Genomic DNA, 26,284 nt, shown 5'->3' on the forward strand with positions numbered 1-26,284 from the left:
CAGTTCCTTTATTTGGCTTGGTGGTGCCCTGCCCATGCTGCGTCTCACCCACAGCTGTGCCAGCGCTGGCTGGAGCTGGTGTGACACAGCAGGGTCCAGCTGCCATGCCCAGGGGGGACCTGCCAGGTAAAAACTGAATCTTGTGCTGAAATTACTCACGGCAAAATATTTTGAGCCACTTCAGCTGAGTACTTTGTTTTGAGTCACAGTGACTGTAACTGAAAGGTTTCTTTAGACGCTCCTGGCAGAAAAAAAACCCAACAGTGCACAGAGAGACACAGATAGATTGGTAAATGCATAACTAAAAGAGTAACAAATTGCAAATTTAATTTTTTGATGGAAAAAGCTTCCTGCTCAGTTTAAGCTTTTCCTGCAGCCTGCCTGGGCACCAGTACAGCCCATGTAGCATCCCTGGCATCTCCAGAGGTCACTGGGTGCACATCTCCCCTCCATGGCTCCAATTTTGCCCCAAGCAGCCTGGAAACAGTAGCACTCTCTGGGATTTTCCTGTCACTTCCCTCTATTGCTTTATGCATTTCTTATTTCAGTGATAATAGGAGGGTCCTCTACATTTTTCCCATCTCTATAGGCAGTGGATAGATTGTAATTAAATCACAGCTTAGTTTGGGACTTGGCACTCGTGCTGAGAGATCAGGGCAATCTGTCTATTTGCAGGATTAGACATATCTATCTATATATATGCATATATTAATCCTTATGTTTTCCACAAATAATCCTGTGTGTTCTTGGATGCAAAGCACATTAGAGCAAGCCAGCATCCTCTCTCATCCTGTTTGTTCCTCCCTTCTCTGCCTGAGAACAATGACGGCAGGAGGAAGTCTCGCATTGGTTTGTTACCAGTTTCCAGGCAGTTTTGCTTCCAGCTCCCCAACTACAAGCGCAACATTGCAAATCCTGGGCTGGAACAGACACAGACAACATCTGGTCTAGAAAAACACCACGAAAGATTGGGGAGTTTGTTGAGTTTAGCATTTAGATCAAAATTACCTCTTTATATGTGAGTGAGGGCTATTGACTGTGCACGATATTAAGGAGTGATGATTTGTAGCTTGGGAAAAGGGGTTAAATCCCGGCAGCCTGCCGCCACTGCGGGTGATGTGCAGCCCCGTGCGACTTGGGCAGTTCATCACCAAAAAGAAATCACATTTTGCTGTGCCCTCGCAGCCCGGCAAGCTGAAACGCCGGCGCTGCAATCAGGATTAGTAAGTGATAAGGCAGGGATGCAATCCCCCGGGCAGTGCGGGCTGCCCAGCCAGCCGAGGGCAGCGGCAGCACCAATCCTGATCTTTTCTGCGAGGTTTCAGCAGCTCCTTCTGGCCTTTTTCCCTCCGTGTCCCTCAGTCCTGCCTGGTGAGGCTGCACCTCCCGCACCAGCAGCCTCCCCACAACTGTACGACTCTTTGCAATACCATTTATTATTACTTTTTGGAGCACATCTCCAATCAGAAAGTGTAAGAAAATCCCATCCGCCTGCCAGTTGACTCATGTGTAGGGTTTCCGCTTCCCAGATCTGCATATTGTAAGCTCCTGACACAAGTTGATGTTGTAAGTACAGCTTCCATACGGTTCTCTCAAAGGCAACAGATTTTTTTATACATATATATTTATATACGGCACCTGGTTTGGCAGGAACCACATCCGAAAAGGGGAAATAAGGAAAACTAAAAGCTGACTCTACCTAGCTATTGCTGGCTTGGGAAGCGGTTTGGCCAATTACAAACACAGCATCAATCTCTTATTCCAATTAGGATCAGCCTGGGAGCTGGTAGTGCTGGGATGGCTCTCGAGTGCCGAGGGAACAGCTCGACAACTGGCCAGCAAACCCGAGTGTGACATCCGCATCCATCTGCAAAAGGGCCAGATCTCACTGAGCATCCGAGGAACACCAAGCAGGGGGATGCGTGGCTGCTGCTCTGGCCTCGGCGCTTCCCACCTCCTGCCTGGCAGGATTTGGGCTCAGCACCTGAACCTGGGCAGCTTTTCACCTCCTGCCTGGCAGGATTTGGACTCAGCACCTGAACCTGGGAAGCTTTTCCACCTCCTGCCTGGCAGGATTTGGGCTCAGCACCTGAAACTGGGCAGCTTTTCCATGTTCTGCCTGGCAGGATTTGGGCTCAGCACCTGAACCTGGGCAGCTTTTCCACGTCCTGCCTGGCAGAATTTGGGCTCAGCACCTGAACCTGGGCAGCTTTTCCACGTCCTGCCTGGCAGGATTTGGGCTCAGCACCTGAACCTGGGCAGGTTGTGGGCAGCTTTTCACCTCCTGCCTGGCAGAATTTGGGCTCAGCACCTGAAACTGGGCAGCTTTTCCACGTCCTGCCTGGCAGGATTTGGGCTCAGCACCTGAAACTGGGCAGCTTTTCCACGTCCTGCCTGGCAGAATTTGGGCTCAGCACCTGAAACTGGGCAGCTTTTCCACCTCCTGCCTGGCAGAATTTGGGCTCAGCACCTGAACCTGGGCAGCTTTTCCACGTCCTGCCTGGCAGAATTTGGGCTCAGCACCTGAACCTGGGCAGGTTGTGGGCAGCTTTTCACCTCCTGCCTGGCAGGATTTGGGCTCAGCACCTGAACCTGGGCAGCTTTTCCACGTTCTGCCTGGCAGGATTTGGGCTCAGCACCTGAACCTGGGCAGCTTTTCCACGTCCTGCCTGGCAGGATTTGGGCTCAGCACCTGAACCTGGGCAGCTTTTCCACGTCCTGCCTGGCAGGATTTGGGCTCAGCACCTGAACCTGGGCAGCTTTTCCCGGCGCACCTGACAGGCACCGCTGCGGGCTCCTTGTGAGGGGGAACCCAGGCGGCCCGGGCGCTGCGCCTGTCAGTGTCGGGGGGGATCTGCGAGCTGCACGAGCCCCTTTGTGCGCCGCTGGGCGCGCACCCCGGAGGGTCCGGACGCCCTGAGGGTCCCTCCGGGTCCCTCCGCGGGTGCCACCACCGCCACCACGCCGGCCGCGTCCCCTCGCCCTCCGCCGCCACCGCCGCGGTCCCGGCGCGGCGCCCGCCCGGCCCTGAGGGGGCTCTGCCCGCCCCCGCGCGGCGCCGCCCCCTGGCGGCGGGTCGGGCGCCGCCCCCGCGGTGACAGACAGGGGCGGCGCGGGGCCGTGCGGGCGCGGTGCGGGGCGGGCGCGGTGCGGGGCGGGCGCGGCGATGCGCCGCCGCCGCCGCCATCCCGGCGCAGCAGCCCGCGGCGAGCCCTGCCTGCCTGGCCGCCGCTAGGCAGCCGCGCTGCGGGCGGAAGGACAGGGGCGGCGGCGGCGGCTTCTCCTTCCCGGCGCCCCGCATGAGGAGAGGCGTTAAATAGCGCCAGCGCCGCGGCGGCCGCCACTGCCCGGTCGGTGGCGGCGGGGCCGCCTGGCCGGCGGCGGAAATATGGCGAGCGACTCTCCGGCGCGGAGCCTGGACGAGATAGACCTCTCGGCGCTGCGGGTGAGGCGCAGGGCCGGGGATCGCGGGGAGGCATGCGGGAGCGGCACCCCTCCCACCCACCCATCCATCTATGCATCCATCCATCCATCCATCCATCCATCCATCCATCCATCCACCCACCCACCTATGCATGCATGCATCCATCCATCCACCTATGCATGCATCCATCCATCCATCCCGCGATGGCGGGGAGATGGGGCTGGGGGTCTGCGGTGCTTGGTGTGTGTGTGTGTGTGTGATGTGCGCCTGCACGTATGTAAATGCGGGTAAGACAACCCGTGTGCGCGTGCATGTGCGTGCCCGCCGCCGCGTGTGCGCGCATCCACACGTGTGTGCATCCGCACATGTGTGCGCGGATCTGCGGGTGTGCGCATCCGCACATGTGTGTGTGTGTGTGTGTGTGTGTGTGTGCCCGCCGTGCCCCCGCAGGTGTGTGCGTGTCCGCGGGTCCCACCCGGACACCCCCGCGCTGCGATCCCCCCGTGGGCAGGCGGACACGCGGGGATCGCGGGGCCGGGCTGCGGAGCTGCTCCCCAGAGCCCCGCTTTCCCCGCCCCGGCCCCGCAGCCTCTCTCCATCCCTCTCCCGCGGTGTCCCTGCGCGCTGCCTCCTCCTCACCCCCCTGGAAAATGAAGCCCAGCATGTACCCTTGAAATGTCAGGCTCGTCAGACGTGTCAGCCGCGGCGTGGGCTGTGGCCTGATGTCCCCCCTGGTCCATTTCTCGTGTAACTTTCTTCCTTTTCCCCATCTTCCTGGCCGTAAGAACAGCTCGTTGGGAACGAGCATGGGGAGTCATTGAGAGAAACAGCATTTTTGCGGGAGGCAGCAGCCCGGCTGCTCCTCGTAACCCGCTGCATAGACAAATAAATCAAGCAAAATCCGCTGAAGACTTGAACAAGTGTATTTTTAGAAATGTTATTTGCTTCAGTGCAAGAAAAAAAAAAAAGAGAAGTCTATCTTTATTCACTTGCCCTACTTTCTTTCTGGTGAGTTTCTGGTTGATTAATAGTGTAAATGATTGCTCAGCAATACACGGTGTAGATGAGATTGGAATGGGGGAACCATCTGCCTTAAAAACAGACCTGGAGCTGGTTTCCCCTCTTAGGTGGAAGCTGGGAGAGAGGGAGAAAGGTTGCTGAAGCCAGTGGAGTTAATTCAGGAGACCAGTATAATTTAGGGAGCAGAGGGCCCTCTCCTTCTTCCCCACCCTCTGTTTTTTTTTTTTTTTTAATTTTTTTATTTAACATCTGTGCTGGGAATTGTATTTGAACTAGGTTATGATTTCTCTTTAAAGCCGTATCCACACGTGCTTAAGTTTTTTTTTTTTTTTTGGTTTGTTTTTTTTTTTTTTTTCCCTGTTTGTGGCTTTTTAATAGCAATGTGCACCAGCTACAGTCAGGGTTTTGTTTTCGCTTTAGGAGGAAATGTATATTCCCTTCCTCCCTCCCCCCCGAGACCCAGCGGCAGCTCCTGGTCGGTGAGCAGAGCAGCGCTGGCATTTCAGGGTAACTGGAGACAAGGGGACCCAAAACCCCGACTGACCCCGGGCTGGGACAGCAAACCCTGCTCTCCTGCCCAGCAGTGACTGCTCTGCCAGCACGGGGCTGCTGCCAAATCAGCCCTCTGCCCCCTCCCAGGGGGACAGACCTGCTGTGGCACTTTCCTGTAAATGATGAGAGATGTGGTGGTTTGCAGACGAGACAAGAATAGGAGCTTAATTTGCCAGGGAATAGATCTTCTTCTAAACTAAGCTCCTCCAGCACTTAGAATAATTGTTAAAGGTCGTAAATTCAGCAGATAGGGCACGAAGCGTGAATCATTCCATGGGGTCTGAATCAGAAATCGATAGTAAATTTGCTGCCTGAGCACAAAACATGGCAGGGAGGAGTAATTCCCCAAGCCTTGCAAAATTTTTATGTATCAGAAAAGAAATGTCACTTTGCAGTGGGTTTGTAGATGAGTCTGGGTGGAGGAGATGTTGCTCTTGTGCTGCTTGTGTGTTTAAAGGGGTGAGAGGTGACTCTGTGAAATGCTGGGAGCAGTTAGTGACTCAAAAATCTGGCGATTTGTTCCCAGCAGCAGGGAAAGGAAGCGCTCAGGACACTTATCTCTGAGTTTGAGTCACTGAAATGTTCCAGGAGGCTGAGGCTTACGAGCCACAGGCAAATCTGTGTCAGAAAGGTCAACCTCTGCCTGCCAGTCTGGGCAGTCCTTTGCTTTGGCTTCCCTCCTGCTGTCCCAGGGAAGGGAGGTGTATTTGCAGGATGGCAGCGTGCTGTTGTGAAGGCTGAGCACAAGCAGAACCCTGCACACCATCATTCAGTTCAGTTTGCCACTGCCCACGGGCTTATGGGGTGGGATTTATAGATCTGGGCTGGAAGGTGACATAGGAGGTGGCAGGAGCTCCCGTTTTTGCCACACTGCAGAGTTTATTTTGGCCACACAGTCGGGCTCCACCGCAGCAGTGCATCTGCTTGATGTGCTGGAGGCTGGGCCAGGAACAAAGCACTGAGTTCTGATTAAAATGCACGGCCTGGTGCATCGAGTAAGTGCACTTGGGGCTGGCTCCTGCCTTCTCTGTGACACGTTTCTATCCATCACTGGGCACCGTGCTCATTGCCGTGGTACCCAGCAGTGCCCCTGTGGGTGCAGAGGACTGAGTGTGCCAGGATAGGAAGGATTCTTAAACCAGAAATTTTCCAGTGGTGGTGCTGGTAATGAGGATCGTTAATGTAGCAGAAAACTGTAATTTAAAACAATGAGGCCATCGAACAGGTAGCGCTGCATATTATACTGACAAGGGGATAAGATAAATTACATTATAATGTTCTTTTGTGTGGGCAAGGAGATATTTTTGCTAGTCCACTCAGCATGTTTAATAGCCGGATGACCTGGCAGTGCTATTAGCAGAATAATGATGAACATGGGGATTCGCACAGGCTGTTGACAGGCACGTTGGAGAAGCAGATTTTTGCAATAAAATGAGAGAGTGTGAGGAGGGATGCAGTGGGCCATGGTCTGTGGTGGGAAATGCACAGCTGATCCCAATAGGAGAGAGCAGAAAGATGGGGCTGGGTTTGGTGGTTTCTCCCCCCTTTTTTTTTGTCTCAGTGAATGCAAGAGCCTGTCATCTCTTGCTGAAGGCAGTGGCCTTGATCCTTCTCAAATATTCAGGTCAATAGCTTTTCCTCTGCTGCATCCATCTGCAGGGCTGGGCCTCTGGCTGATGTACTCAGCAGTGGCACTGGGCTCTTCTGCAGTAGCTGCCACAGCTGGATTCATCCGAGTTGCTTTGCAAGGTGTGTGGGAGGTTTTAAAAGATCTCAGGGAGGAAAACCTTTCCCAGGGAGCTGATAACCCCTGGGTTGGGTCTGGCTTGGGGCCAGCAATTCCTCTTGCTCACAGCTGCTCCTTGTCTTGCAGGCAGAGGCTCACCTGGGATGTTCAGCTTGGCTGAGGGTTTCCTGCAAGGCAGGGAATTTAGAAAGAGCCTTTTTGAGGATGAAGCAAAGCATCTTTGTGTACCTGGATGTTGCTTTTGTTTTGAACTCATTAACAAACACCAGGCTTTTGTTATTTACTTTGGTGAAGTGCTGACCATGCACTCTCTGGCAACTGTATCCTAAAATCGTTTATTGTTTTGGAAAAGCCTGGCCTTTAATGCTCAGGCTTGGAGAGGAGACAGCGCAGAATTTAAGGAGCCGGTGAATATTAGCTGTTGCTGGGAAGAATTGGATGAAACCCAAAAATGTCACTACTCTTCCTTTAGTTTGCTTTGTATAGAAGTGAAGTTTCAGTGGCCCTTTGTTTGCATTAGTTGATCACTGTCAATGAAGATAAAAGCTGACATGTTAAAAACCCACAGAACTCAAACATGCTGGCATTGTCCTGTTTCTAGAACTCTGTCAGTTTATGGCGTATTTCAGCATCATTAAAGATTTAGGAGGAGCTCTATTGTGGGATAAGCGCTGCAAGCCACCACTCAGGAGCATTACTCTGGTAGCATTATTTTAGGTTTCTTCTTCCAGCACCTTTTTAAAAAAATTCTATAGCTCAAAAGAATTTGAGCAGCTTTTGTAAAGGTCACCTTCCTAAATAGAAAGAGGAACAAACTTGACTGGAGATTACTTTTAGAGATTAAAAAAAAAAAAAGATATGAAAAGCTTATTTTGCTGTGTTGTACATGATAATGCTACTTTGCAAAATTTGGGGGAGAGGTTCAACAAATAAATATATACATTCATAGTTCCTGAGGAAAGACACTCTCAAGAGTATTCTATCAAGGACTTAATCTGTCCTCTTCCAGTGTCATTCAGTGCACGTGTAAGATATGGACCATGACAGTATCCATGTGCTTTTTCTATTTTGGAGTCTTTTGAGTTCAAAACCATAAAACTTTGCAGCAGCATACTGGTCTCTGAATCACAGAATCATAGAATAGTTTGGGTTTGAAGGTACCTGAAAGCTTATCTAGTTGCAAAACTCCTGACATGGGCAGTCACACCTTCCTTTAGACCAGGTTGCTCCAAGCACTGTCCAACCTGGCCTTGAACAATTCCAGGGATGAGGCATCCACAGCTTCTCTGGGCTTTATGTTGCAGTACCTTACTACTCTCTGAGAAAATAATTTATTTCTAACATCAAATCTAAATCTTTCCTCTAATTTAAATCATCCCAAAGGGATGGCAATGTCCAACTCCATTCCTTGAGCCATTAGTACAAATGTATCCTTTATGCACCAAATGCATGTTCTTGTGGGTGCTCATGAAAAGTTACAATGGGAAAGGGTCTGTCTTCTGGCAGATCTTTCTCTGGGGTGGATTGTATTTTTTTCTCTGCCTTTTGGAGTTGTGCAGCCCAGCAGTTACTTCAGTTACTCTTCAGCACTGATCTCCCTCACCTTTGCAGTTCTTCCACAACGCAGCAGTGGTGGAAAACACAGTGTATGGTGTTTTTGTAGGCATGGAGAGTTCTCTGTTCCCACTAGTGTTCCTTTGCTGGGCAGCCATAACAATTAATAATTTGGAGTGAATTTATATATATGCTTGAGCAGGCTGAAGTTTGAGCACAAGCACTTTGAAGCAACAAAGAACATTTGATTGGTGTGCATATTTAAAATAAAGGGTCTGTTTTTAATCTATGTGACAAGCAGGAGTTAGAGGAGGTTTTTAACCTTGCTACCTGAAAGTACTTTTTATATGCCAGGCTTGTTGATGTAGTGGTACAGTCCGTATGGAGTGAGGGAGGAAGCAGTTTCCATTTGATCTGAATGTAAATCCCCATGGATGAATCAGCCAGCTGTGGAAGAGATGTCCTTGGAAACCATCATTCATGTGAGGCCAGGTCAGGTGAAAGCTCCTGGGCTCAGGCTCTGAGCTGCTCCCTGCAAACCCTTGCCTGCCTCCTCCTAATGCACCCTTACCCTTTACAAGGGTAATTACAGACACCAGTGGGAGTTCTGTGACTCTGACCTGCAGGCCAAGGACGGGGTATTGATCCCTGTCTCATTTCTTCATGCCTCATCTAAAAAAGGGGTAGAATCCTGCTAGATTTCCCATGCTTCCCCAGGGAAAGCTACCAGCAGGCAGAAGGGTTCATGGTGTGGCAAAACAGCTTTGGCAGAAACTCTTGTGCTGTGGGGTGTGGAGAATGGTGTTGAGGGTTCAGGACCTACCACCTGAAAGCAGCTGCTTGCCCTGGGCTGCCAAGGGAGCACACATGCTGTTTTCCCTTGCTGCCAGCTACAGGAGACCAGGAGCCTCGTGGAGCGAAGGGCAGACTTGCATTTGCTCTCTCAGGACTTTGGCTGCTGGTGGCCTTCTTGGCCCTGACTGCTCTGCAGGTGCAGAGCCTCCATCACGTGAGGTTTCTGTTTGCTGATGCTCAGGTGCCTTCTTTGTTACCTTTCACACAGCCATTAAAGCAGGGTGCAGATTGAAACCCACAAGCCTAAGTCATTGGTAGCTCCATTGGGCGAGAGGTTGTGTTTCCCACTTAGAAAGCCAGTAGCTTTAATTTCCTTCTCCCCAGCCTCCTTCCCCCGTCCTGTTTTGTCACTTTGAACTGTGGCTGCACATTGAAAGTGATGGTCACTCTGTTCTGGGCTCAGGAAGACAAGTTATGTAAGTGAGATTTGATGTTTTCCATGTAAATTGTTTATGATTTCTAAAGGAGCGCTGGCCAAGGAACATGGTCCTTGGAAAACGGATACTCCCCCTCTCCCTGTGTTCCTCCTCCGTGGCTGCTTCTAGATGAGCCCTGCAAAGGGTTGAGCATCCCCTTCCTGCTGTGGGATGAGGATGCCCAGCACGTAGGCCCCCAGCCCTGGGGAGCTCCTGCAATGGCTCATGAGTGAAAGGAGAGGAAAAGCCACCAAGGTTGGAAAACACTGATAAGAAGTTTAGTTGGCACTCAGTTCTATCTCTCTGCACACTTGATTTTTATTTTGCAATGGCCAATCAGGAAACCTTTCCCGTTGATCCAGAATGTCACTTTTCTGTGTTAGTTTGCTGCAGTGCTTGCCAAAAGTTCAAGGTTGTGTGTTGGTAATAAATGATGGTGATCAGGAGGGTGGCACTGGAATGGCCAGGTTGGATACATCTCCTGCTTCCCTCCAAGGGGAGCCAGCAGCCTGTCCTGCCCCCACACTCGGAAGCTGAGTTACCCTGGCCAGCAAAGGTGTTCCCTTTGCTCTGCTGTGGGTAACCAGCTCTGCTCTGCCACAGCAGCCCTGTCAGATATTCATGGCTTTGTGCAAACACCCCCCACTGCCAGTCAGTGAGGTGTCACCTGGGCAGGTGACACGGTCCCATCCTTCCTAGGGATGCACTCAGATGAAAACAGCCCTGCCCTGTGCAGGCACGGTCCCTGCCTGGTTTGTGCTGCTGTGGGCAGTGAGCTGCTCCTCTGAGCAAAGCCTGAGCAGTGCAAGCCCAACATCCTCTTGGTTCTGAGTGCTCCTGCTGCAGCGAGGGTGGGTGTTTCTGCTTGTGTGAGTGCACGTGTGGTTTTCAGCTTCAGAGTGCACAAAACCTTTTGTTACAGTTTTTGCTTGTTCCCTCCAGCAGTGGCATTTCAGGGTGCAGAAAGTGTTTTTTTTTTTTTTTTTCAGAACAGCAAATTGTTCTAAAAGCAACGCTCTTTAAAAGCCAGGGATATTGTCTCACATGCATATTCCTTTATAACCTAACAAGAAAAGTAAAAAATTTATGTGGCTGACAGTTTCCCCTCCCTTTCCTTTTAAAAATTCCCTTTTCTCCTAATTTTGAAACTCAGCAGGAAAAAGCCTACTGCCAGCTGAGTCATGTGTTTAGTGCATGACAGAAGTGACTGTTTGGGATCATGCCCTTAATCTGCTGGATGGTGACTTTAGGATACATTGGAGGTGGTAGAGCCTTTGCTGAGGAAAAGATCGCACAGCTTGAGCCTAATAAAATGTGTCTAATAACTGCTGTAGCATGCTATAGAAATACAAGAGATCAAAGCTTCAGAGGCATTTATTTTCATAATTTGTGGGTCAGATCCTTGCAGGACTAATTGGGTGCTGTTTGATGTCCAGGCAACAATAGAAAGCTCCCTGTACATCAGAATATATTTGTCTCTTCCTCTTTCTTTCATACAAAAGCATAAAAGCTTACTGTAATTTTGAGATAAAGTGGCAAAAGTTAAAGTGCAGGTCTCCTCCCTGCCTCACTGCAGTCTTTCTTAGCAGCATTAAGAGGGTAGTGAGGCACTGGGACAAGTGCCCAGAGAAATGGCAGATGATCCATGCGTGGAAGTGTTCAAGGCCAGGTTGGATGGGGCTTGGAGCAGCCTGGTCTAGTGGGTGGCATCTCTGCCCATGGTGGAGGATGAGCTTAAAGGTCCCTTCCAACCCAAACCATTGTATAGTTCTATTACAATGGGGTCATATAGCTGATATAGTGGCCAAAACAAATGTATCTGCTTGCCAGATGTTGATTGTTTTAATTAACATCAGTGCTTCAGGAGCACTAAGCCTCATGGCTGTTGCCTAGCAGGCTACTGTTCCCCAAAACATGAGCCAAGATGAAACCAGAGAATGAGCTTTGATGGTGCAGCTCAGTGCACCGCCCCAGCTGTGGCTCACTAGTTGTGAATCTCTGGTGGTATCTCAGCACTGTGGTTGGTCACCCCCAAGACACAGCTTTGGGCTTTGCAGGGCACTTACAAAGGTCTTTCATTTATATGTATTAAAATAAAGGATACAAATATAAATGAAAATAAGCCTGGCTCTAACTGTTCCCTCTTGAGTGGAACAGGACAGCAGAGTGTGGCTATGAGTGGCACAGCTTGTGTCCCTGTACCTGGCAAGTAGACCTTCTTTAAAACAGGCCAGAATTTTCCAGGCTATTCACCCAGATGAGAGATGCTAAAACAGCCATGAGACGTGGCTGGAAAGGAAGGTGCAGTGCCCTTAAACTTGTGGGGTTTGTGTTTTATGTTCCCACTGAATATTCTTGCTGGGTGTTTGGGGAAGGGGCTTCTCTCAGCTGTCTGCAGGTGCCACCACTTAGGGAGGAAAGAAACATGGGTGTGCAAGGCAAATATTTCTGGAGAAGAACCAGAGGCCAAAGCAACAAAATGAAAAGGACTTTAAATGCATTTTCTGGCCATGCAGACAGGCTGTCTTCAGTGCAATAAATCTTCAGCCTTTATGTATTGATTAGCTTCAGTAAATAGTGTGATGACTCTGCTCTTCCCATTGCTATTCTGTGGGGATCTGTGTGTTAGTATGGCTGAAGAGGCTATAATAGCTAAATGGGATTCCAGTAGTGAGAGCAGTTTACAGATGCTCTCCAAAGTGATCCTCGCAGCCAGTGTGACTGTGTTTGACTGCTGTAAATGTAAACAGAATGCTCCACTGGTGACCAGGCTCATAATGGCCATGTTTTCTAATGGGCAAAACTGTTCTCTGAGCCAAATGTTCTTCAGTGACTGTGCCCTGCCCTGGCAGGGATGCTGTCTGCACCCGGTCCCCTGGCTGGGGACCTGTGATGGACATATTCTGAAGAGAGGCTGAAATACGGGGCTGCCTGGCTAGAAAATGGAAAATGGCCAAAAATGCTCCTTTTTACACCAGCCATGTAATAATTTCTTCAATATTCGTATGATGCTGGGCATAATCTGAAGTGATTTTGCTTGTTGAGCTTTGTTCCTGCTCCTGCAGCCAGGTATGTGATATGGCAGCCTGAAGGTGGCTGTTTTTGAGCTCTGGGCAAACCCCAGGGCCCTGGGCATTTGCTACAATAAAGCATGAACACAGCAGGAAGATGGCAGGGGCAGCAGCTCATTGTCCTTGTGGAGCAGGGATGGATGGAGAGCTGCTTTACCTATTAGTTGCCATAGCTGGAAGCCCATCCAGAAGCCTTTCCATTGGCATCTCTCTGTTTTGTGACTACCTGTAACAACATCTTGGTGAAAGAGCTCTTCCAGAAGTAGTTTGGACCACGAGCTGAAATCCCAGGTTGCTCTGGAGACAGTTGAAGGAAAGATAAGATGGAGCAGATGCAAAATTAGCATAACAATACACCTTTAATTCAACTTGAAGGAAATAATTGAAGACTAGTTGTCACTTACATTTGTGACCTCTGCCAAGATGACTCACACTGCAATATAATATGAGTCACTTGTTAATGATGGCCTGTTAAGGAGAAAGTGCCAAATCCTTGTAACTTCTTCACTGTGCTCTGTAAAAGCCAGGATGGGTGTTCAGGATATTATTGCCTAGAAGTAACTGATACTGAAGAGCACTGAAGCATCTTTACTTGCCTCTGGGTGACTCTGGCATGAAAAGGCAAAGGTTCTGAGCAGAAATGCTGCTGCTTCTTTGGCCTTTGTTTAAAAGAGCCACAAAACACCGTGTACCTTTCCTCCCCAGTGCTGCCTTGACATGCTGTTGCCCAAGGGTGGGGACCCTGATAATTTTCCTTCCTGCCAGATGGCTCAGCTGGCTGGCCAGAAGGCAAGTGCCTGCTGGTGGGACAAAGGGTGGGAAGGAGGGAGGTGGGTTAATGGGTGCTCAGCTGTGCATGGAGCATGAAACCTCTTACAGAGCATGGGGAGGGAGGTCTTGGAGGCATCCTGGCTGATGGGAGAATGTGAAGGTAGGAATAAAAGACTCTGTGGGAAGGTCCCTGAGGTACCACTGATGTGGAGCCCTGGGCTGGAGACCTGCAGTCAGGAGCCTGGGAGAGAAGGGTGAAGAGCCTGTGGTCCCTTGCAGGAGGGCTTGGCCAGGCACAGCTTCCCCGTGAACTCCTCGCCTCTGACGTGTGAGAAGTTTTTTATGGCCGTAGGAACTTGTGGTGCTCCTGCAGCAATTGACTTGAGCACTCACTTGTTAATCATCTACTGGCTGTATTAAATGCTTCCTCTTACTGAACTAGTGTTTTTCCTTAATAAATGAGATTTCACAATCCACCAAAGTGAGAGGCTGATGTGGAGGTGCTTGTGACCAGGGGCAGGAGCTCACCAAGAAGTGACCAGCTCCTGTGCTTGGGAAAGGGTTTCTCAATTGACAGAAGCCTCATGATTTTGTCTGCAGTCATGAAATTCTGTGAAGTGCTGACACCAGAAGTTAACTTGAAAGGGGAGTATTTTCCCCTAGATCTCATAATTGTAGAGAAGCATGGAAAAAGGTCTTCCTGAAAGATCATAATCCAAAGGGCAAATAGAAGACTTCAAGTAGCTTATTGAAAATTCAGAAGAAAAAATGGAGATAAATGTGTGAGGCTTTGCCTGCCGTCTTCCCCAAGTGATAAAACAGAGATCCCTGAGCTGCTGGTGCCATGTTTTCATTTTGCAGGTGAGAAGCTGCCTTTCCTCTACCATCCCTCTCTTCTGCCACCTGTTCCAATGTACATCTTGCCCTCTGGACTTTGCCTGTTGGCAGTCCAGACAGGACTGGTGTCCATACAGGATCTTGCTGCCTTAGGCAGCACCAGTGTGGGCACAAGGAGGCAGGAGGGTGGTGGTGAAGGGCTTGGAGGAATGGACCTGAAGCAAGAGAACTTCACAATTGGATGTTCCCGTCAAGGTAGTCTAAGTCAACCAAAGAACGTTGAATGTACGAGTTAGTTGCATGGCAGAAAATTGTGTGTAGTACCTTAGGAGTAGCTCTCTCTGAGGGGTGGAGGAATGTAACTTCCTGAGGAGAAGCTGCCAGCACAGTGGAGCCCAGATCTTGAGCACATCTGTGTTTTGTCTTGCTCATTTGATTATGATCACCCGATTCTTTATCAAGTTCCCACTTTAGCATAGCGCTCCTGCCACTGTGGGAGCTCTCAGGAGCTCTCATCATGCCTCTTGAATAGGCAGAATTTATCATGTGGTTGGCCTGGAGGCACACCTTGCAGGTGGGCAGGCCTTACCTCCCCAGAAATGGAGCAGTGTGGTTGACCAGTGAGAAAGGGCAGAAGTTCAAAGCTGAGGATGGTTTCTCAAGGCCCTTTCACCATAAATCGTGGACTTGTTTTCGCCTGTTGATGTGACCTCTTCCGTGCTGCTGGGGTAAAGCAAAGTGCCTGCACAGATGAAATGTCCTCGAGAGAAGATGCAAAAGCTCTGCTCATTATCAGAAACGAGTAAAACTGCTCCAAGCTAATATGGCTGCCTAAAAATAGAAGCGGTGTTAGGGGGAGGGGCTGTCTTCTGTGTTCATTTGCCCTTGATTTTCATGACATTTTGCTGCTCTATATTGTGTGTCTTGTTCAGGAGACTGTGTGTCCTGGACACACTGGAGTAATTCACCAGAATGTGTGTTTGTGTCAAAAATCATCATGAGGAGACTGAAGAGCTTGTTGGGGGTTTAGCAGTTAACTGGCAGAATGCAGTTATTCAGGTTTGCTCCCTCTCCTCCTGCCCCTCACGGGTTCACAGCGTGTCCCTTGCTGTGATCTTGAAGCCTCTCCTGAAGGAGTGGGAGGCCTGAAGAAGGGGATGTGACTGGCAGTGAGGCTCTGGGATGGGGTGGATCCCTGGTGCTGTGAGGTGGTGGGAGCAGAGGACATCCATCGTGTGTAAATCTTGCCAGAGAGGACAGTCCTACCTCAGTTGAAGGTTGCAGCATCTTCTTTGCAGTTAAGGAAAAAAAAAAAAAAAAAAAAAAAAGAAGAAAAAAATTACTTATGAGACTTAATTACTGCATTATTGTTATTCAGTATTTAAAGCCCAAGTTTCATAACTGCCTTGTGATATCAGCATTCATGTTCTTTGTCGGTATTATGCAAGTAGCTCACCTTGTGATCATGAAATACTGAAAAGTGCTTTCTAATGCTCACCCTCGTTTCTCAACGAGTTCATAAAACCTCTTCTGCTTTCCATTAATTATGGAACAATGGGACATTTTCCTCTTAAAAACAGCTGAGCCTTTTTTGTTTTTTCTTCAAGTTCTTAAGCCAGCAGCTCCTCTGAGACCTTTCTGTTCTACATGGCTAGACCAGAGTGGACATACCTTCTGTCCTTCACTGCATTGTCTTTTGCCACTTGGGAGAAAGCAGGAGGTTTGTGGACCAATCTTAGGGGCAGAGGTCTTGCTCTACTGAAGCAGTTCCAGCTGGTGCTTGGCTGTTTCTGGCACTGGTGTGGTTACTGTGATCTGTCTTTAAGGTTAACTGAGGCAGCTGGGAAAGATGGGAGCAAGTCCAGTGGGGATAACTCTATTTCCTTCCCAAAAGAACTGAAATACTAGCTTGCTTGTTGATATTCATTTGTTTTCCAAGTGGGAGTTTGTTTAACACCACAAGAAGCCCTTTCTGTCCTCCAGCAGGAGCTGTGCAGTGAGACCCTGGCAGTGCAGCTCTGGTTTCACCTGTGCCAGGTCTGGATTTTCCCCACCTTCCCAGATTTTGCAGAACACTGAGAGTAGACCTCTAGTTTTCCTCAGTCCAGTTCTGCCACTCAGTGGCATCCAGAGAAAGGCTGGGATGGGGAGGATTGTCCTGGTCTGTGGGGATTACTTGTGAGGTGGTTCTGCAGGTGACTCTCCAGAGGTGGTGGGGTCTCTTGATATTGTTGGGAGAATCTTGAATGATTTCCTTGACTTAAGAGATGCAAAATTTAATCTTTCCTCTGAGCTTTCTCAAGAAAAAGGAAATTATTGTTTTTTCTCTTCCCTGTAGGGGGAAAGGGTTCAGATGTTTCTCTGAGCACAGATGTGGAGTGTGCTGAGCACACTGCAGAGGATGAGTCTCCAGGCTCCCTGGCCAGTGCTGTTTCTCCCCTCCTTCAGACTTTTCCTTATGTACACATCTGGAGATCCATAACTCTTTTCACATGCTAATAAGGTCTTTATAGATAAGATCCCCTGTGAGGAAAGGAATGCTAGGACAGTCTCATAGCAGGGGAAATCAAGGTGAGGAGTGGTCAAACATCTTCCTTAGATTCACTTTTGAGCCATGCAGCCCCAGCAGAGCTCAGAGTAGAAGTCAGACCTTTTGGCCTCTCATCTGTGTTGCAGCCATTGAACTATGCTCTCCTAAGATTAGATAGCCTGTGGTTTTAGTGTCTGCAAGTCTAGATGAGCAAATTCCTCTGGATAAATGCTTTTCTTGTATGCTTGCCAACACAGAGTGATGTTTGGGACATGAGGGAAGGGAAATAACTTGCAGGCGTCAATTTTCAGGAGATGAATCAGATGAAGAGATAATACCCAACAGGTTAGAGCTGTTGGAGTGACTCAGTGGTGAGGATCACATTCTGTGTCTCTGGTTTAGACTAAGTGATGTGGGGAACCCAGGGTGCAGCTCTACTGCCAGCAGCCTACCATGAGTTTGGATATTATTGAACAGTCTGGATCTCTGGCAGTGATGAGATATGGCACTGGAGTTTGAGCCTTGGGATGGATGCTGAAGGGATTGGAGTTGCATAAGTACTTGGTGTTACCTGAACAAAAAGTCCATCCTGGCTTTGCATTCCTTGCAGTCTGGGAAAGCTGAGAGTTGAGTTGGTTTCCCTGCATAATGAACACTCCTTTTCAACACAGATCTTCAGAGAAGGAAATTATGGCAAAAGCTTCTTGGTGTTGTAGTAGTTTGTCTTTCTTGCTGTAGCCTGAGGCTGTAAGGTGGACCAGAGCTCAGCTGAGCACATGCTGCTTTTGGCTTACAGTGAGAGTGCAGCTCTCCCCTCCCTTCTGACCAGGAGAGATGGTGATGGGCCAGCTGGGTCTGCAAGGAGGGATGAAGTGATGCTTTCTGAGGATTTAGGGTGGCCTGGCAGAGTTTGTTATACTGTTTATTTTGCTTTCTGTGGTGGTGTGTTGTTGCTGAAACACGTGGATTTGATTTCTGGTTATGAGCATCCTTATCTGCTTCTGTAGCCATTAGCTCTCTGTCTTGCCCATGTGGGAAGCTGTAAGCTACTTCATCCGATAAGGCTTTTCTTATCTGTTCTGCTGTTTATTGTGTAGAATTGAAATTACTCTAGGAACTATAAAAAAGAGGATGGAGCCTGGGAATTGCAGCTGAGGAGTTGTGCTTCTCTTCCATGCACAGACTAACAAGATGTCAATAGAAAGTATGAATGTCTCCATGCATCAGCCAAAGCTCAGTTCTTGGTCACGTATTATTTTAACAACAAAACATATATCCAGAGATTTCCTTTCCTTACTTTGTGCAGCATCCTCACCCTGTTTGGCCTTGTAAACTCATCAGCCTGCTTGTGAAATACTCAGTAAAGTTTAGGCTGAGTTTGCATCACTGTCAGTGGGTTGCATCTTTTTGGAGTGACTTTGATCTTGCTTACTCTGTGCTGAGTAATTTATGGTCCTCTCCCTCTGAGAGTCTGGCCCTTGCAGGCTCTCTTGTGTCTCCTAATCGTCAGCATTTAAATTGTATTAAAGCTGCTTATCCCAGTCTTGTGCTTTCTTAGAGTCATTAACACCTCTGCAAAGAAAGTGTAAAACTCTAGTAAAGTCAGCTGGTGGCCCTTTGCAGTGGTCTGAATGGTTCTAGAGGGAGCAGAGGGCTGGATTTCCTGTGCTGAGGAGGGTGTTCGGGAGGGGTGCTGGTGGTGGTGGGGAGCACCCAGGCATGGTGGGTTCACCCTTGGGAGGCGGTGGTCCCCTTCAGCCTGGGGTCAGGGCTCCTTTCTGCGTGTGAGAACCTCACACCCACCTCAGGGTTTTGTTGAGTTGTTGAATTCTTCTCCCACCATAACTCCCTAGAGGCCAGAAGCATCCATCTCTCCGTGTTTGCTGTGCCTCATTCAAGGGCATGTCTCAAATGGGTCAGCAATTTTCTTGTCTATTCTGTTACCTCTACAAAGAGATGTTCAAGGGTGATCCTGCCAGGAAGTCATCCAAGAAAACCCAAAGCTGGCTTTGTTCTTCTCCTTATATATGTTCCTGTGCAGCAGCTGTGCCGCAGTGGTCTGATCTGCCTGGTGGCCATGGAGAAGTCCCACTCTTTCTCTCATTGCTTGGTCTGTCAAGCCAGTGGAGCTCTGCACTAATTAATGGGAAATTGTCATGACTTAAGTTAGTCTGGTAGGAAAAACTAATAGGGGTGAATAATAGCACAAGATACATGGGAATCAACGTTTTTTTCCTTGGAGGCTGTAGATGTAATCCACTTAATATTCTGTGGAACACAAGATTAATATTCTTCAGCATAATATATTTGAGGGCTTTTCTTTTTAGTTTGCTGGCAGAGAGGCATTGCTAAAGCTGAGGGCAGGGGATTAGGAGAGGGAGAAGGATGCTGACCCAACTTCCAGAGGATTCAGAAACAGCAAAATCTGGCTAGAAGAGATTAAACTTCTTCCTTGCTAGAAGGACTTATGCAAGAAGTGTGCCTCACACTGGGACAGCCCCTGTTGAAACCTGGTAGGGTGTCTTTCAGCTCTAAATTATTGGGGAATAGATCTGATTTGCTTGGACTGTGTGGTGTGACTCTGCTGGTGGGCTCCCAGTGCAAAGCTGGTGCCTGCAGAGTGTGGAAACCAGCTCCAGCCTTGCACTTGTCCTCCTTCACAACATAGTTTTGCCATGATTTTCACTCACAGAACTGCTAAGCTTCATAGAGGTTCCTTTAAAGTAATAATAAAGCGAAGCCCCTGTTCTTTTTCTTTCACAGGATGGAAAGAATGCAGTGAGTTGCCAAGCTTAAAGAGGAGTAGATACAGCAGAAATAAATAAATCAAGACCATTTATTTTAAGTTGATTAATCTGATATGTTCATAGTTTTCTAAAATAAAATCTAGCCCCAGAGAGTTTAGCAAATCAAATAACAACAACGGCAATTAATTTAGAAGCAGTTACTAATGTTTCTCATCCTCTTTTCAGATCTTAAACACTCATGATTAATCTCACATCTTATGACTGTGGGCCAAATCCTCGTGGGGATGTGCAGTGTCTCTCTTGGGCTGAAGGAGGTGGTCCTGAAGGGCTGACCCCATTCTTGAGTATGGGGAAGGACTGTGGGCAGGGCTGAGAGGAGTGGCTGGAGGTTGCTGGCAGCTTGTGCCTCTAGGAGGAATAGGTCTGACTTGTCAGTTGAAATTCCAATTATTATGGGCTTCCCTGCCTGCTTTGTTTTCCTGTCTTGTACTGGTCTTCAGCAGGCTGCTCCCTGTGCTCTTACAGGGCTTGCTGAGCTGCTGTGTGTGTGTTTATATTAATGTTTCCAGCCTGCTTGTGTGAATTAATAAAAATGTGTGGAACTCTGCAAAAAGCCAGGTAATGTCACAGCTGGAACCAAAGCTAGCAGAGAGCTTCCAAGACACAGAGGTGTCACAGGGCTCCAGTTTGACAGGGAGCACAATGGGTCCCATAAAGCAAAATGTGGTGGTTGGATTTATGGCACATCAAGGTGACTTGCAAAGCAAAACCTGCACATCTTCCTGGGACATCTGGGAGAAAGGTCCCTTGCCTTGTTCTCATCCAAAGTTCTGTTGTAATGCAGATATCAAATGAACTAAAGTAAATAATGTGTATGCCCCTGTCAAGTTTAGCGTTTCAGAGCATTGGGGTTTGAAATAAAAAGCATTTCCCTCAATTTCTGAGAACATTTCACAATGTGGGATCCACCAAGAAATACAGAAGACTTGCTATGGGAAATATTTCACACTGGAAAAAAATTCTTGCAAATCACTTCAGCAACTGTGGACCAACCCTGATTTTAGGCTGTTTGTTTGACATGGATCAGGCAGGAGCTTACTTTTTACTGTGGGACCTTGATTTCCACCCAGTTTGAGTGTCTGTCATAACCAACCTTTTGGACTTCTTGCTGGATCTGGCATTACTGGAGACAGCCTGTGAAATGTAGGAGAAAAGGTGAGAAGCTTTCCTTTCCCACAACTTAACTCTTGGGTAAAACATATATTTCTAAATTAAAACATGCAAATTAGTATATATCTGATAGTATTTTAAATAATTCTGCTGATTTGTCAGGACAATTCAATGTAAAAGTGAGTTTATAATCCAAGATTTTGGCACCTTGTTGGTATAGTTGTGGAGTTTTGGATTTTTCTACAGTCTATCCTGCAGAGTTCTGCTCAATAATTTAAAGTTATTTGTTCCCCCTATTGTCCTTTCTAGAAACTGCTGCCACTGGAGAGTTATCTGCCTTTCTTGCTAGCCAGCCCTTGTAGAGGCACATGTGAGGAGCTGATGACAAGTGACAAGCTGTGGGTAAACTCTTTGAAAAGCACAAAACCAGCAGAGAACTCCATCTCCAGATGATTTGTGAAAACTGGGCTGATGTGAGAAGCTCTCAGCTGAATCCAGCAGGGAGGTGGTGTTCTCCAGGCGTGTGTATAGGGACAAGAAAACATTGAAAAGTAATGGCAGCTGCTTTAATCTGGGATTCAGGGATTTCTGGAATGCATGCCTACATGCCTGGCTGTGTGTTGGTTGTTGCACAGATCTCTGCTGTTGAAGGCTGTAGTCCACGGGTTGTTGATGCTACAATCCTTTCATCCCTGACAAGTTTTCTGGTCAGCTCAGCCCACAACCATAACTGAAAAATAGACATAAGAGATGCAAAACCATCCTAGTTTAAAAAAGCAAAATGTTTTAAGATTGCTTTTCTGTTCTTGCTCCAAAATGCACCTGAGAGCGAGATATTCTGTTTTAAGCCATCCCTCTGGTCATAACTGACCGCAGGGAGGGAGCGAGGCTGTCATTTCTTGGCAAAGGTGGTCCCAGATGGTGATCCCAGCAGCTTCCTGTGAGGCAGCAGTGCCTCAGGAAGGTGCAGGCTGGCTTCTGTCACCCCTGCAGCCACAATCAGACGAAGCCACAAGCGTGACCTGCTGTTGGAGACTGGATGCTTGCCTGCGTGTCAGGGGGTGCTCCCTTCTCTTGGCACGAGCTTGGCAGCAGCCGTGCTTTGCACAGTGCATCTCCAGGAGTGGGATGTTAAGAGGCTGTAGTTCCCAAAACAGCTGCCTTGGTAAGCAATTAAACCAGCTCCTCCGAGAGCCCATAAACCTTTGACAGCCTTTAGTGGTAGGTAACAATTTCAGCTTGATGCAAACATTTGCTGGCCAAGGTTGAAACTCTCTTTATCAGAGGGGTGAGAGCTAAACATTTAGGAATAATATCTTATTAGTCTGAAACTACATGAATGACTTCCAGTGAGGAGAGTGTCCAGCTGCTGTACTCTAATTGATGTCTGCATCTGAAGGAGTGTGGTACAATGCTGGTAGTGACTTTAGATCTTCTGGGGGCTATAGATGTGATTTATAATTGGCACTGCAGCTTTTTAGAGACACTGAGCTCAGCCAAGCCTTTTATATATTGCCTTGTTGAAGTTGTGTGCTTGAATTAGGCATATGCTGAAGGGGTTGATGGTGCTGAGGCTGCATTCATCTAGCAAGGCATTGAAAACCTTGGGGTTCACTTAGCAGTTGTGCTTTTGCTGATGCTTCTGGTTTGATTGGCTTCTGGCTCTTCTGGATGACCACTCTGCTGTGACCTGGAAGATGGGCTTGTTATGCAGCTGAAACAATTAATGGACTTTGTCCTGGTGATCTGTGGAATGTCCTGTAGAGCTTTAAAAGGCTGAGAGGAATGGCTGCTTTGGAGGGAAACTAACTCCAAATGAAGAATAAGTACAATTGTCTTGTCTTGAGGGTTATTGAATATCTCAGCATTTTCTTACCATGCTGAGACTCACAGAGGCCACATGTTCATTTTTATTAGCCTCAAGTCAAAACTTGCTGCCTTTTGCTTGAATGACATCAGGAAAGTTGAACTCACCTTGTTGCTAACCATGCTTTTGAAGGAGTAGGAAGGAGGCTTGGACCCTTGTTTTGATTAACGTAAATGTGTAGCTTGTGGGTGGCTTTTCCTTGTCCTGGGCTGCTCTGACATGTAACGTTGGAGGAAGGTTAATTTTATATATATCATTGTTGTCCTCTCCTGGTATCACTAGTGCATCTTGGTCTGTGGGACCCACCACTTGCAGTGCTAGAGCAACATCATTTTGGTTGGAGAAAGCCATTTTTTTTCCAGGTCAGAATATGTGTTCCTTATAGGCTTAGAGCTCCCACATTTCATATTTGTGGAGAGGGTACAGAATGGCTGCTTTTACTTTTGACATGCTAGAAAGGAGAAACTAGGTCAGAAGAACTCTAATTTTATGTGTGCAAGTTTCAGTCTGTGAGCAGGAAATCTGGAATACTCGGTTTACTGTAGCTTCAGTGGCTTGGCCTCTGCAGAACCAAGAGGGAATGAACTGTCTATGTGCATAGGGGATTTTGTATTTTTCTTCCCTAAGCACTGGTGTTGGCTATTCCTTTGCTGGCTGGGGACTACAAATCTACACTTACATCCTAAATTGAACAGGTAATAGTTGAAGAAGTAATACAGTTTTATTGACTGAAAAGCCCAATGTGGTGATTAGTTCTTATTTAATTTTGCTGCTGCCAGCTATTGGCAGGTCTTAACATTCTGGAAAGGAAAGAGATGCTCACATAGTGGCTGAGCTTTATTGCAGTAAGAAGCTGGAGAGGAGAGTGCTGGAGATGTGGGAGAGTGGATTTATGGTTCAGAAAGGGGGAATGGACAGAGCACAGATGTGGCTCTCAGTAGAGCCCGGAAGAGCATCTCCTGGTGAGATGCTGCAGAAAAATGGTTCAAATAGATTTGTAAACAGACTTCTCAGCTGTCCAAGTGAGAAATTTTTCTTCTGCTAATAGCTTAGCCTTGAGAGCAGTTTTTCTTAACGCTGAGTAGTAATGCTGTTTCTTGACTAACATCTTCTTTTAAGTTACGTAGCTGGGTGTTTGGGGGTGAGGGAGGACGAACTGCTTCTCCAAAATGAAAACAAAGCCCTTGGGGAGTTCATTATTACCCTTCCAAGTAGAGCAGCTTGTATTGCTTGAGTAGGCAGGAGGTGCAGTGGTAGATGGCATTGATGATAGCTTGTTTTGTGAGTCTCTGGATGGGTGGGCGAAGGAGGGGAGGGTACCAAAGCTAGCAGGAGAAGGCGTGAGATTAAACAATCCCTGTGAGGGCTGAGTAACATCCAGTAGTCCAGCATGGTTCTGCTTCATTGCTTGGCTTTTATCTCAGAAATACCTGTGCAGCCTTTTGAGGTTTTTTTGTGCTGCTTTAATTAATGGGCAGCCTTAGGGCTATGTCTGTGTGACTGAAACTTGAAAAAGTCATGTCCCCAGCTTCTTTTTTAGAAAGTTCCCAGTGACTCAGTGTTTTGTTGCCTTGGCCTCTGCCTTCCTGCTTTGTTTGCTGCTGTCTGCAGCTATATTAACAATCCTCCCTGGCTTATGTAGTCCATCTTCATATTGCTCATAGGGCTGTTAACTAGAAGTGCCTTGGAGATGGAGACAGCCAGCTGATTACTAAAAAGCAGCTGCGTCTTCGAGTGCTCTTCAAACCCCTCTATTTTTCTGTGAACTGCATGTCATTTGGGGTAATTTCCCCAAGGTGATCTTGTTTTGTCACACTGCACAAGTGCTTAAATTCCTGCTGTAGAAGCCAGTGCAGAAAAGTGTTGCAAAAGGAGTGAACTGATGCCCCTTCAGAAGGAATAGCAGAGAACTTTGTAAAGCTTGAGGTTACTGGGGTCCTGATGCATGGGAGATTGATGGCTACTTACAGAGTTTCTAAAACTTCCTGCTAACATGAGGGATGGCTTCACAGAGTATGGCCCAGCCAGCATTTGGTCTTGAGGAAATGAAATCTGGGCAGATGTATAGTGTGAGAACAAAAGGCTGCATCCTTGTACTCATTCCTTGCAGTGATGCATAATCGGAACGTTGCCCTGATGATAGGTTTGCCTATTGAAGTCTACTGCTGAAAGGCTTTTCTCTCTCTCCTGCATTCTTTGCAAAACCTTTCTTACATTCTGAATCAATGATCTTTCACTTCTGGTTGGAGCTTGGTAGGGTTGGAAAACCCAACTTTCTCAGGGCATTTGACACCTCGAGACAACCATTTGGGTTGACAGTGCTGCCATGCCAAGCTGTGTGATGCCAGCTGGGATTATGGCTTTCCTAGGCTGTCTGGGCACTGTGGCATTGCCATTAGTTTGCAAGAGCCAGCTTTTTGGGAAGAATGACCCTTAGCTGCTTCCCAGTGCCAAAATTTCACCTTGTGACTGCCAGGACTTGTCTAGGCAGAGGCACCTGCACACAGACAAAGCTCCCTGGGTCTCGTGTTTAGGGTGATGAGTAAATGGCTTTGTAAGCCTGCTTTAGTTTTTGTGGGATCTCCTGTTGAGGCTGTTCTATTATGGAGATGTAAGGCAGAGGTTCATAATACCCTGATGCTTGGGAGCATTAGTTGCACAGGCTTTGTATCTTGGTGGAGATGAAAAAAACTCTTCTCATGCCACAGAGCTGCTTTGGCTGATTCGTGCCTGGGGACACTCCTCTGTTACTGACCCATAACTGCTGCCTCTGGTTACACAGTGCTTTTTCCTTCTCTAGGGTTGTAACATTTGCCTAATGACTGGGTAGCTCCATGGTTTTTGGCTGGAAGTTGTCATTAGCTGCTAGAACTGAGGGACTAAGTGCACAATGATTACAGAGGTTCCAATCTCTGATTTCCTCTCCTGTGCATCCATAGCAGTCGTGGTTTAATTGGTGTGCCCCTGGGTTCCCCTCTCTTGAGCATCTTTCCACTGTCTCCTCATGTAACCCTTCCTGTTACATCCCTTTTGTGTGGGCTAGAAGGGAGAAAAATGAGTCTCCTTCAAGGAAAACAAGCAGATTTGGTGTACAAACTGTGTATAAATATTTCTCATGTTTATGAACACCTGCATGGCAGTATGTAAAGATGGCTAACTTGTGTTGTGCTCACTAACAGCACTTGTGTTCTGTTCACCATAGCCAACACTGATACACACCTGCAGCCCTTGGCCCTTGGGTGACATAGCCCTGGGTGTGGATATTGTTCTCTGAACAGTCTCCTCAAGCAAAGTGTTGGCTCTTTTATGCCTTGGACTTGTTGAGACATTGTGGTATGGGCAAGCACATCTTTCAGCTTTAGTTCTGTGGGTCTGGGTTAGGCAGATGGGAGGGAGCATTTTTAACCAGGAACCTGCCAGCCCCGCTGTGTGCTCCCTGCTGATAAGTCTTCAAAAGGGAGCCCTGTTTTGTTGCTGAAATTTGAATATATCCTGCTTTATCACCCACACACAGAAGTCCTTTTTCTGATAATGCACTAGTTTCAAATACAGTTTATTGAAATAAAGTGGACTTTATTTTCCCTTACCCATTATACTGGTGGAAAGGATGATGCCTCTGCGTTTTTCTGTGTCTTGGACCAGTTTTAGTCACTGAAACGTTAGTACCACTGATTTTCTTGAGAGATTAGTAGAAACATAACAATTTCCCACTTGAATTTGAGC

The 26,284-nt window shown here is 47.8% G+C and overlaps 1 protein-coding gene and 1 long non-coding RNA gene across 13 annotated transcripts in view; one reads left to right on the plus strand and one right to left on the minus strand.

Moving 5' to 3' along the window:
- Positions 1-10,217, minus strand: part of LOC146766693 (uncharacterized) — a 28,958-nt gene extending 18,741 nt beyond the window's left edge. The window contains exon 1 of the long non-coding RNA XR_014957254.1: positions 4,093-10,217. This is a non-coding gene — a long non-coding RNA (uncharacterized LOC146766693). The remainder of the gene's footprint in view (positions 1-4,092) is intronic.
- Positions 3,152-26,284, plus strand: part of TNIK (TRAF2 and NCK interacting kinase) — a 154,269-nt gene continuing 131,136 nt past the window's right edge. For 11 of the 12 annotated variants that reach the window (XM_085587345.1, XM_085587348.1, XM_021548188.4 and 8 more), the window contains exon 1: positions 3,157-3,445. In XM_085587345.1, the coding sequence (XP_085443471.1) occupies positions 3,389-3,445 (57 nt within the window). In that variant the 5' untranslated portion in view covers positions 3,157-3,388. Of the gene's footprint in view, positions 3,446-26,284 lie in introns of all 12 variants that reach the window. The other variant, XM_085587353.1, reaches the window with a different exon arrangement.

Source organism: Lonchura striata, chromosome 9 (assembly GCF_050655825.1).
Source record: "Lonchura striata isolate lonStrDom1 chromosome 9, ASM5065582v1, whole genome shotgun sequence".
Lineage (NCBI taxonomy): Eukaryota > Metazoa > Chordata > Aves > Passeriformes > Estrildidae > Lonchura > Lonchura striata.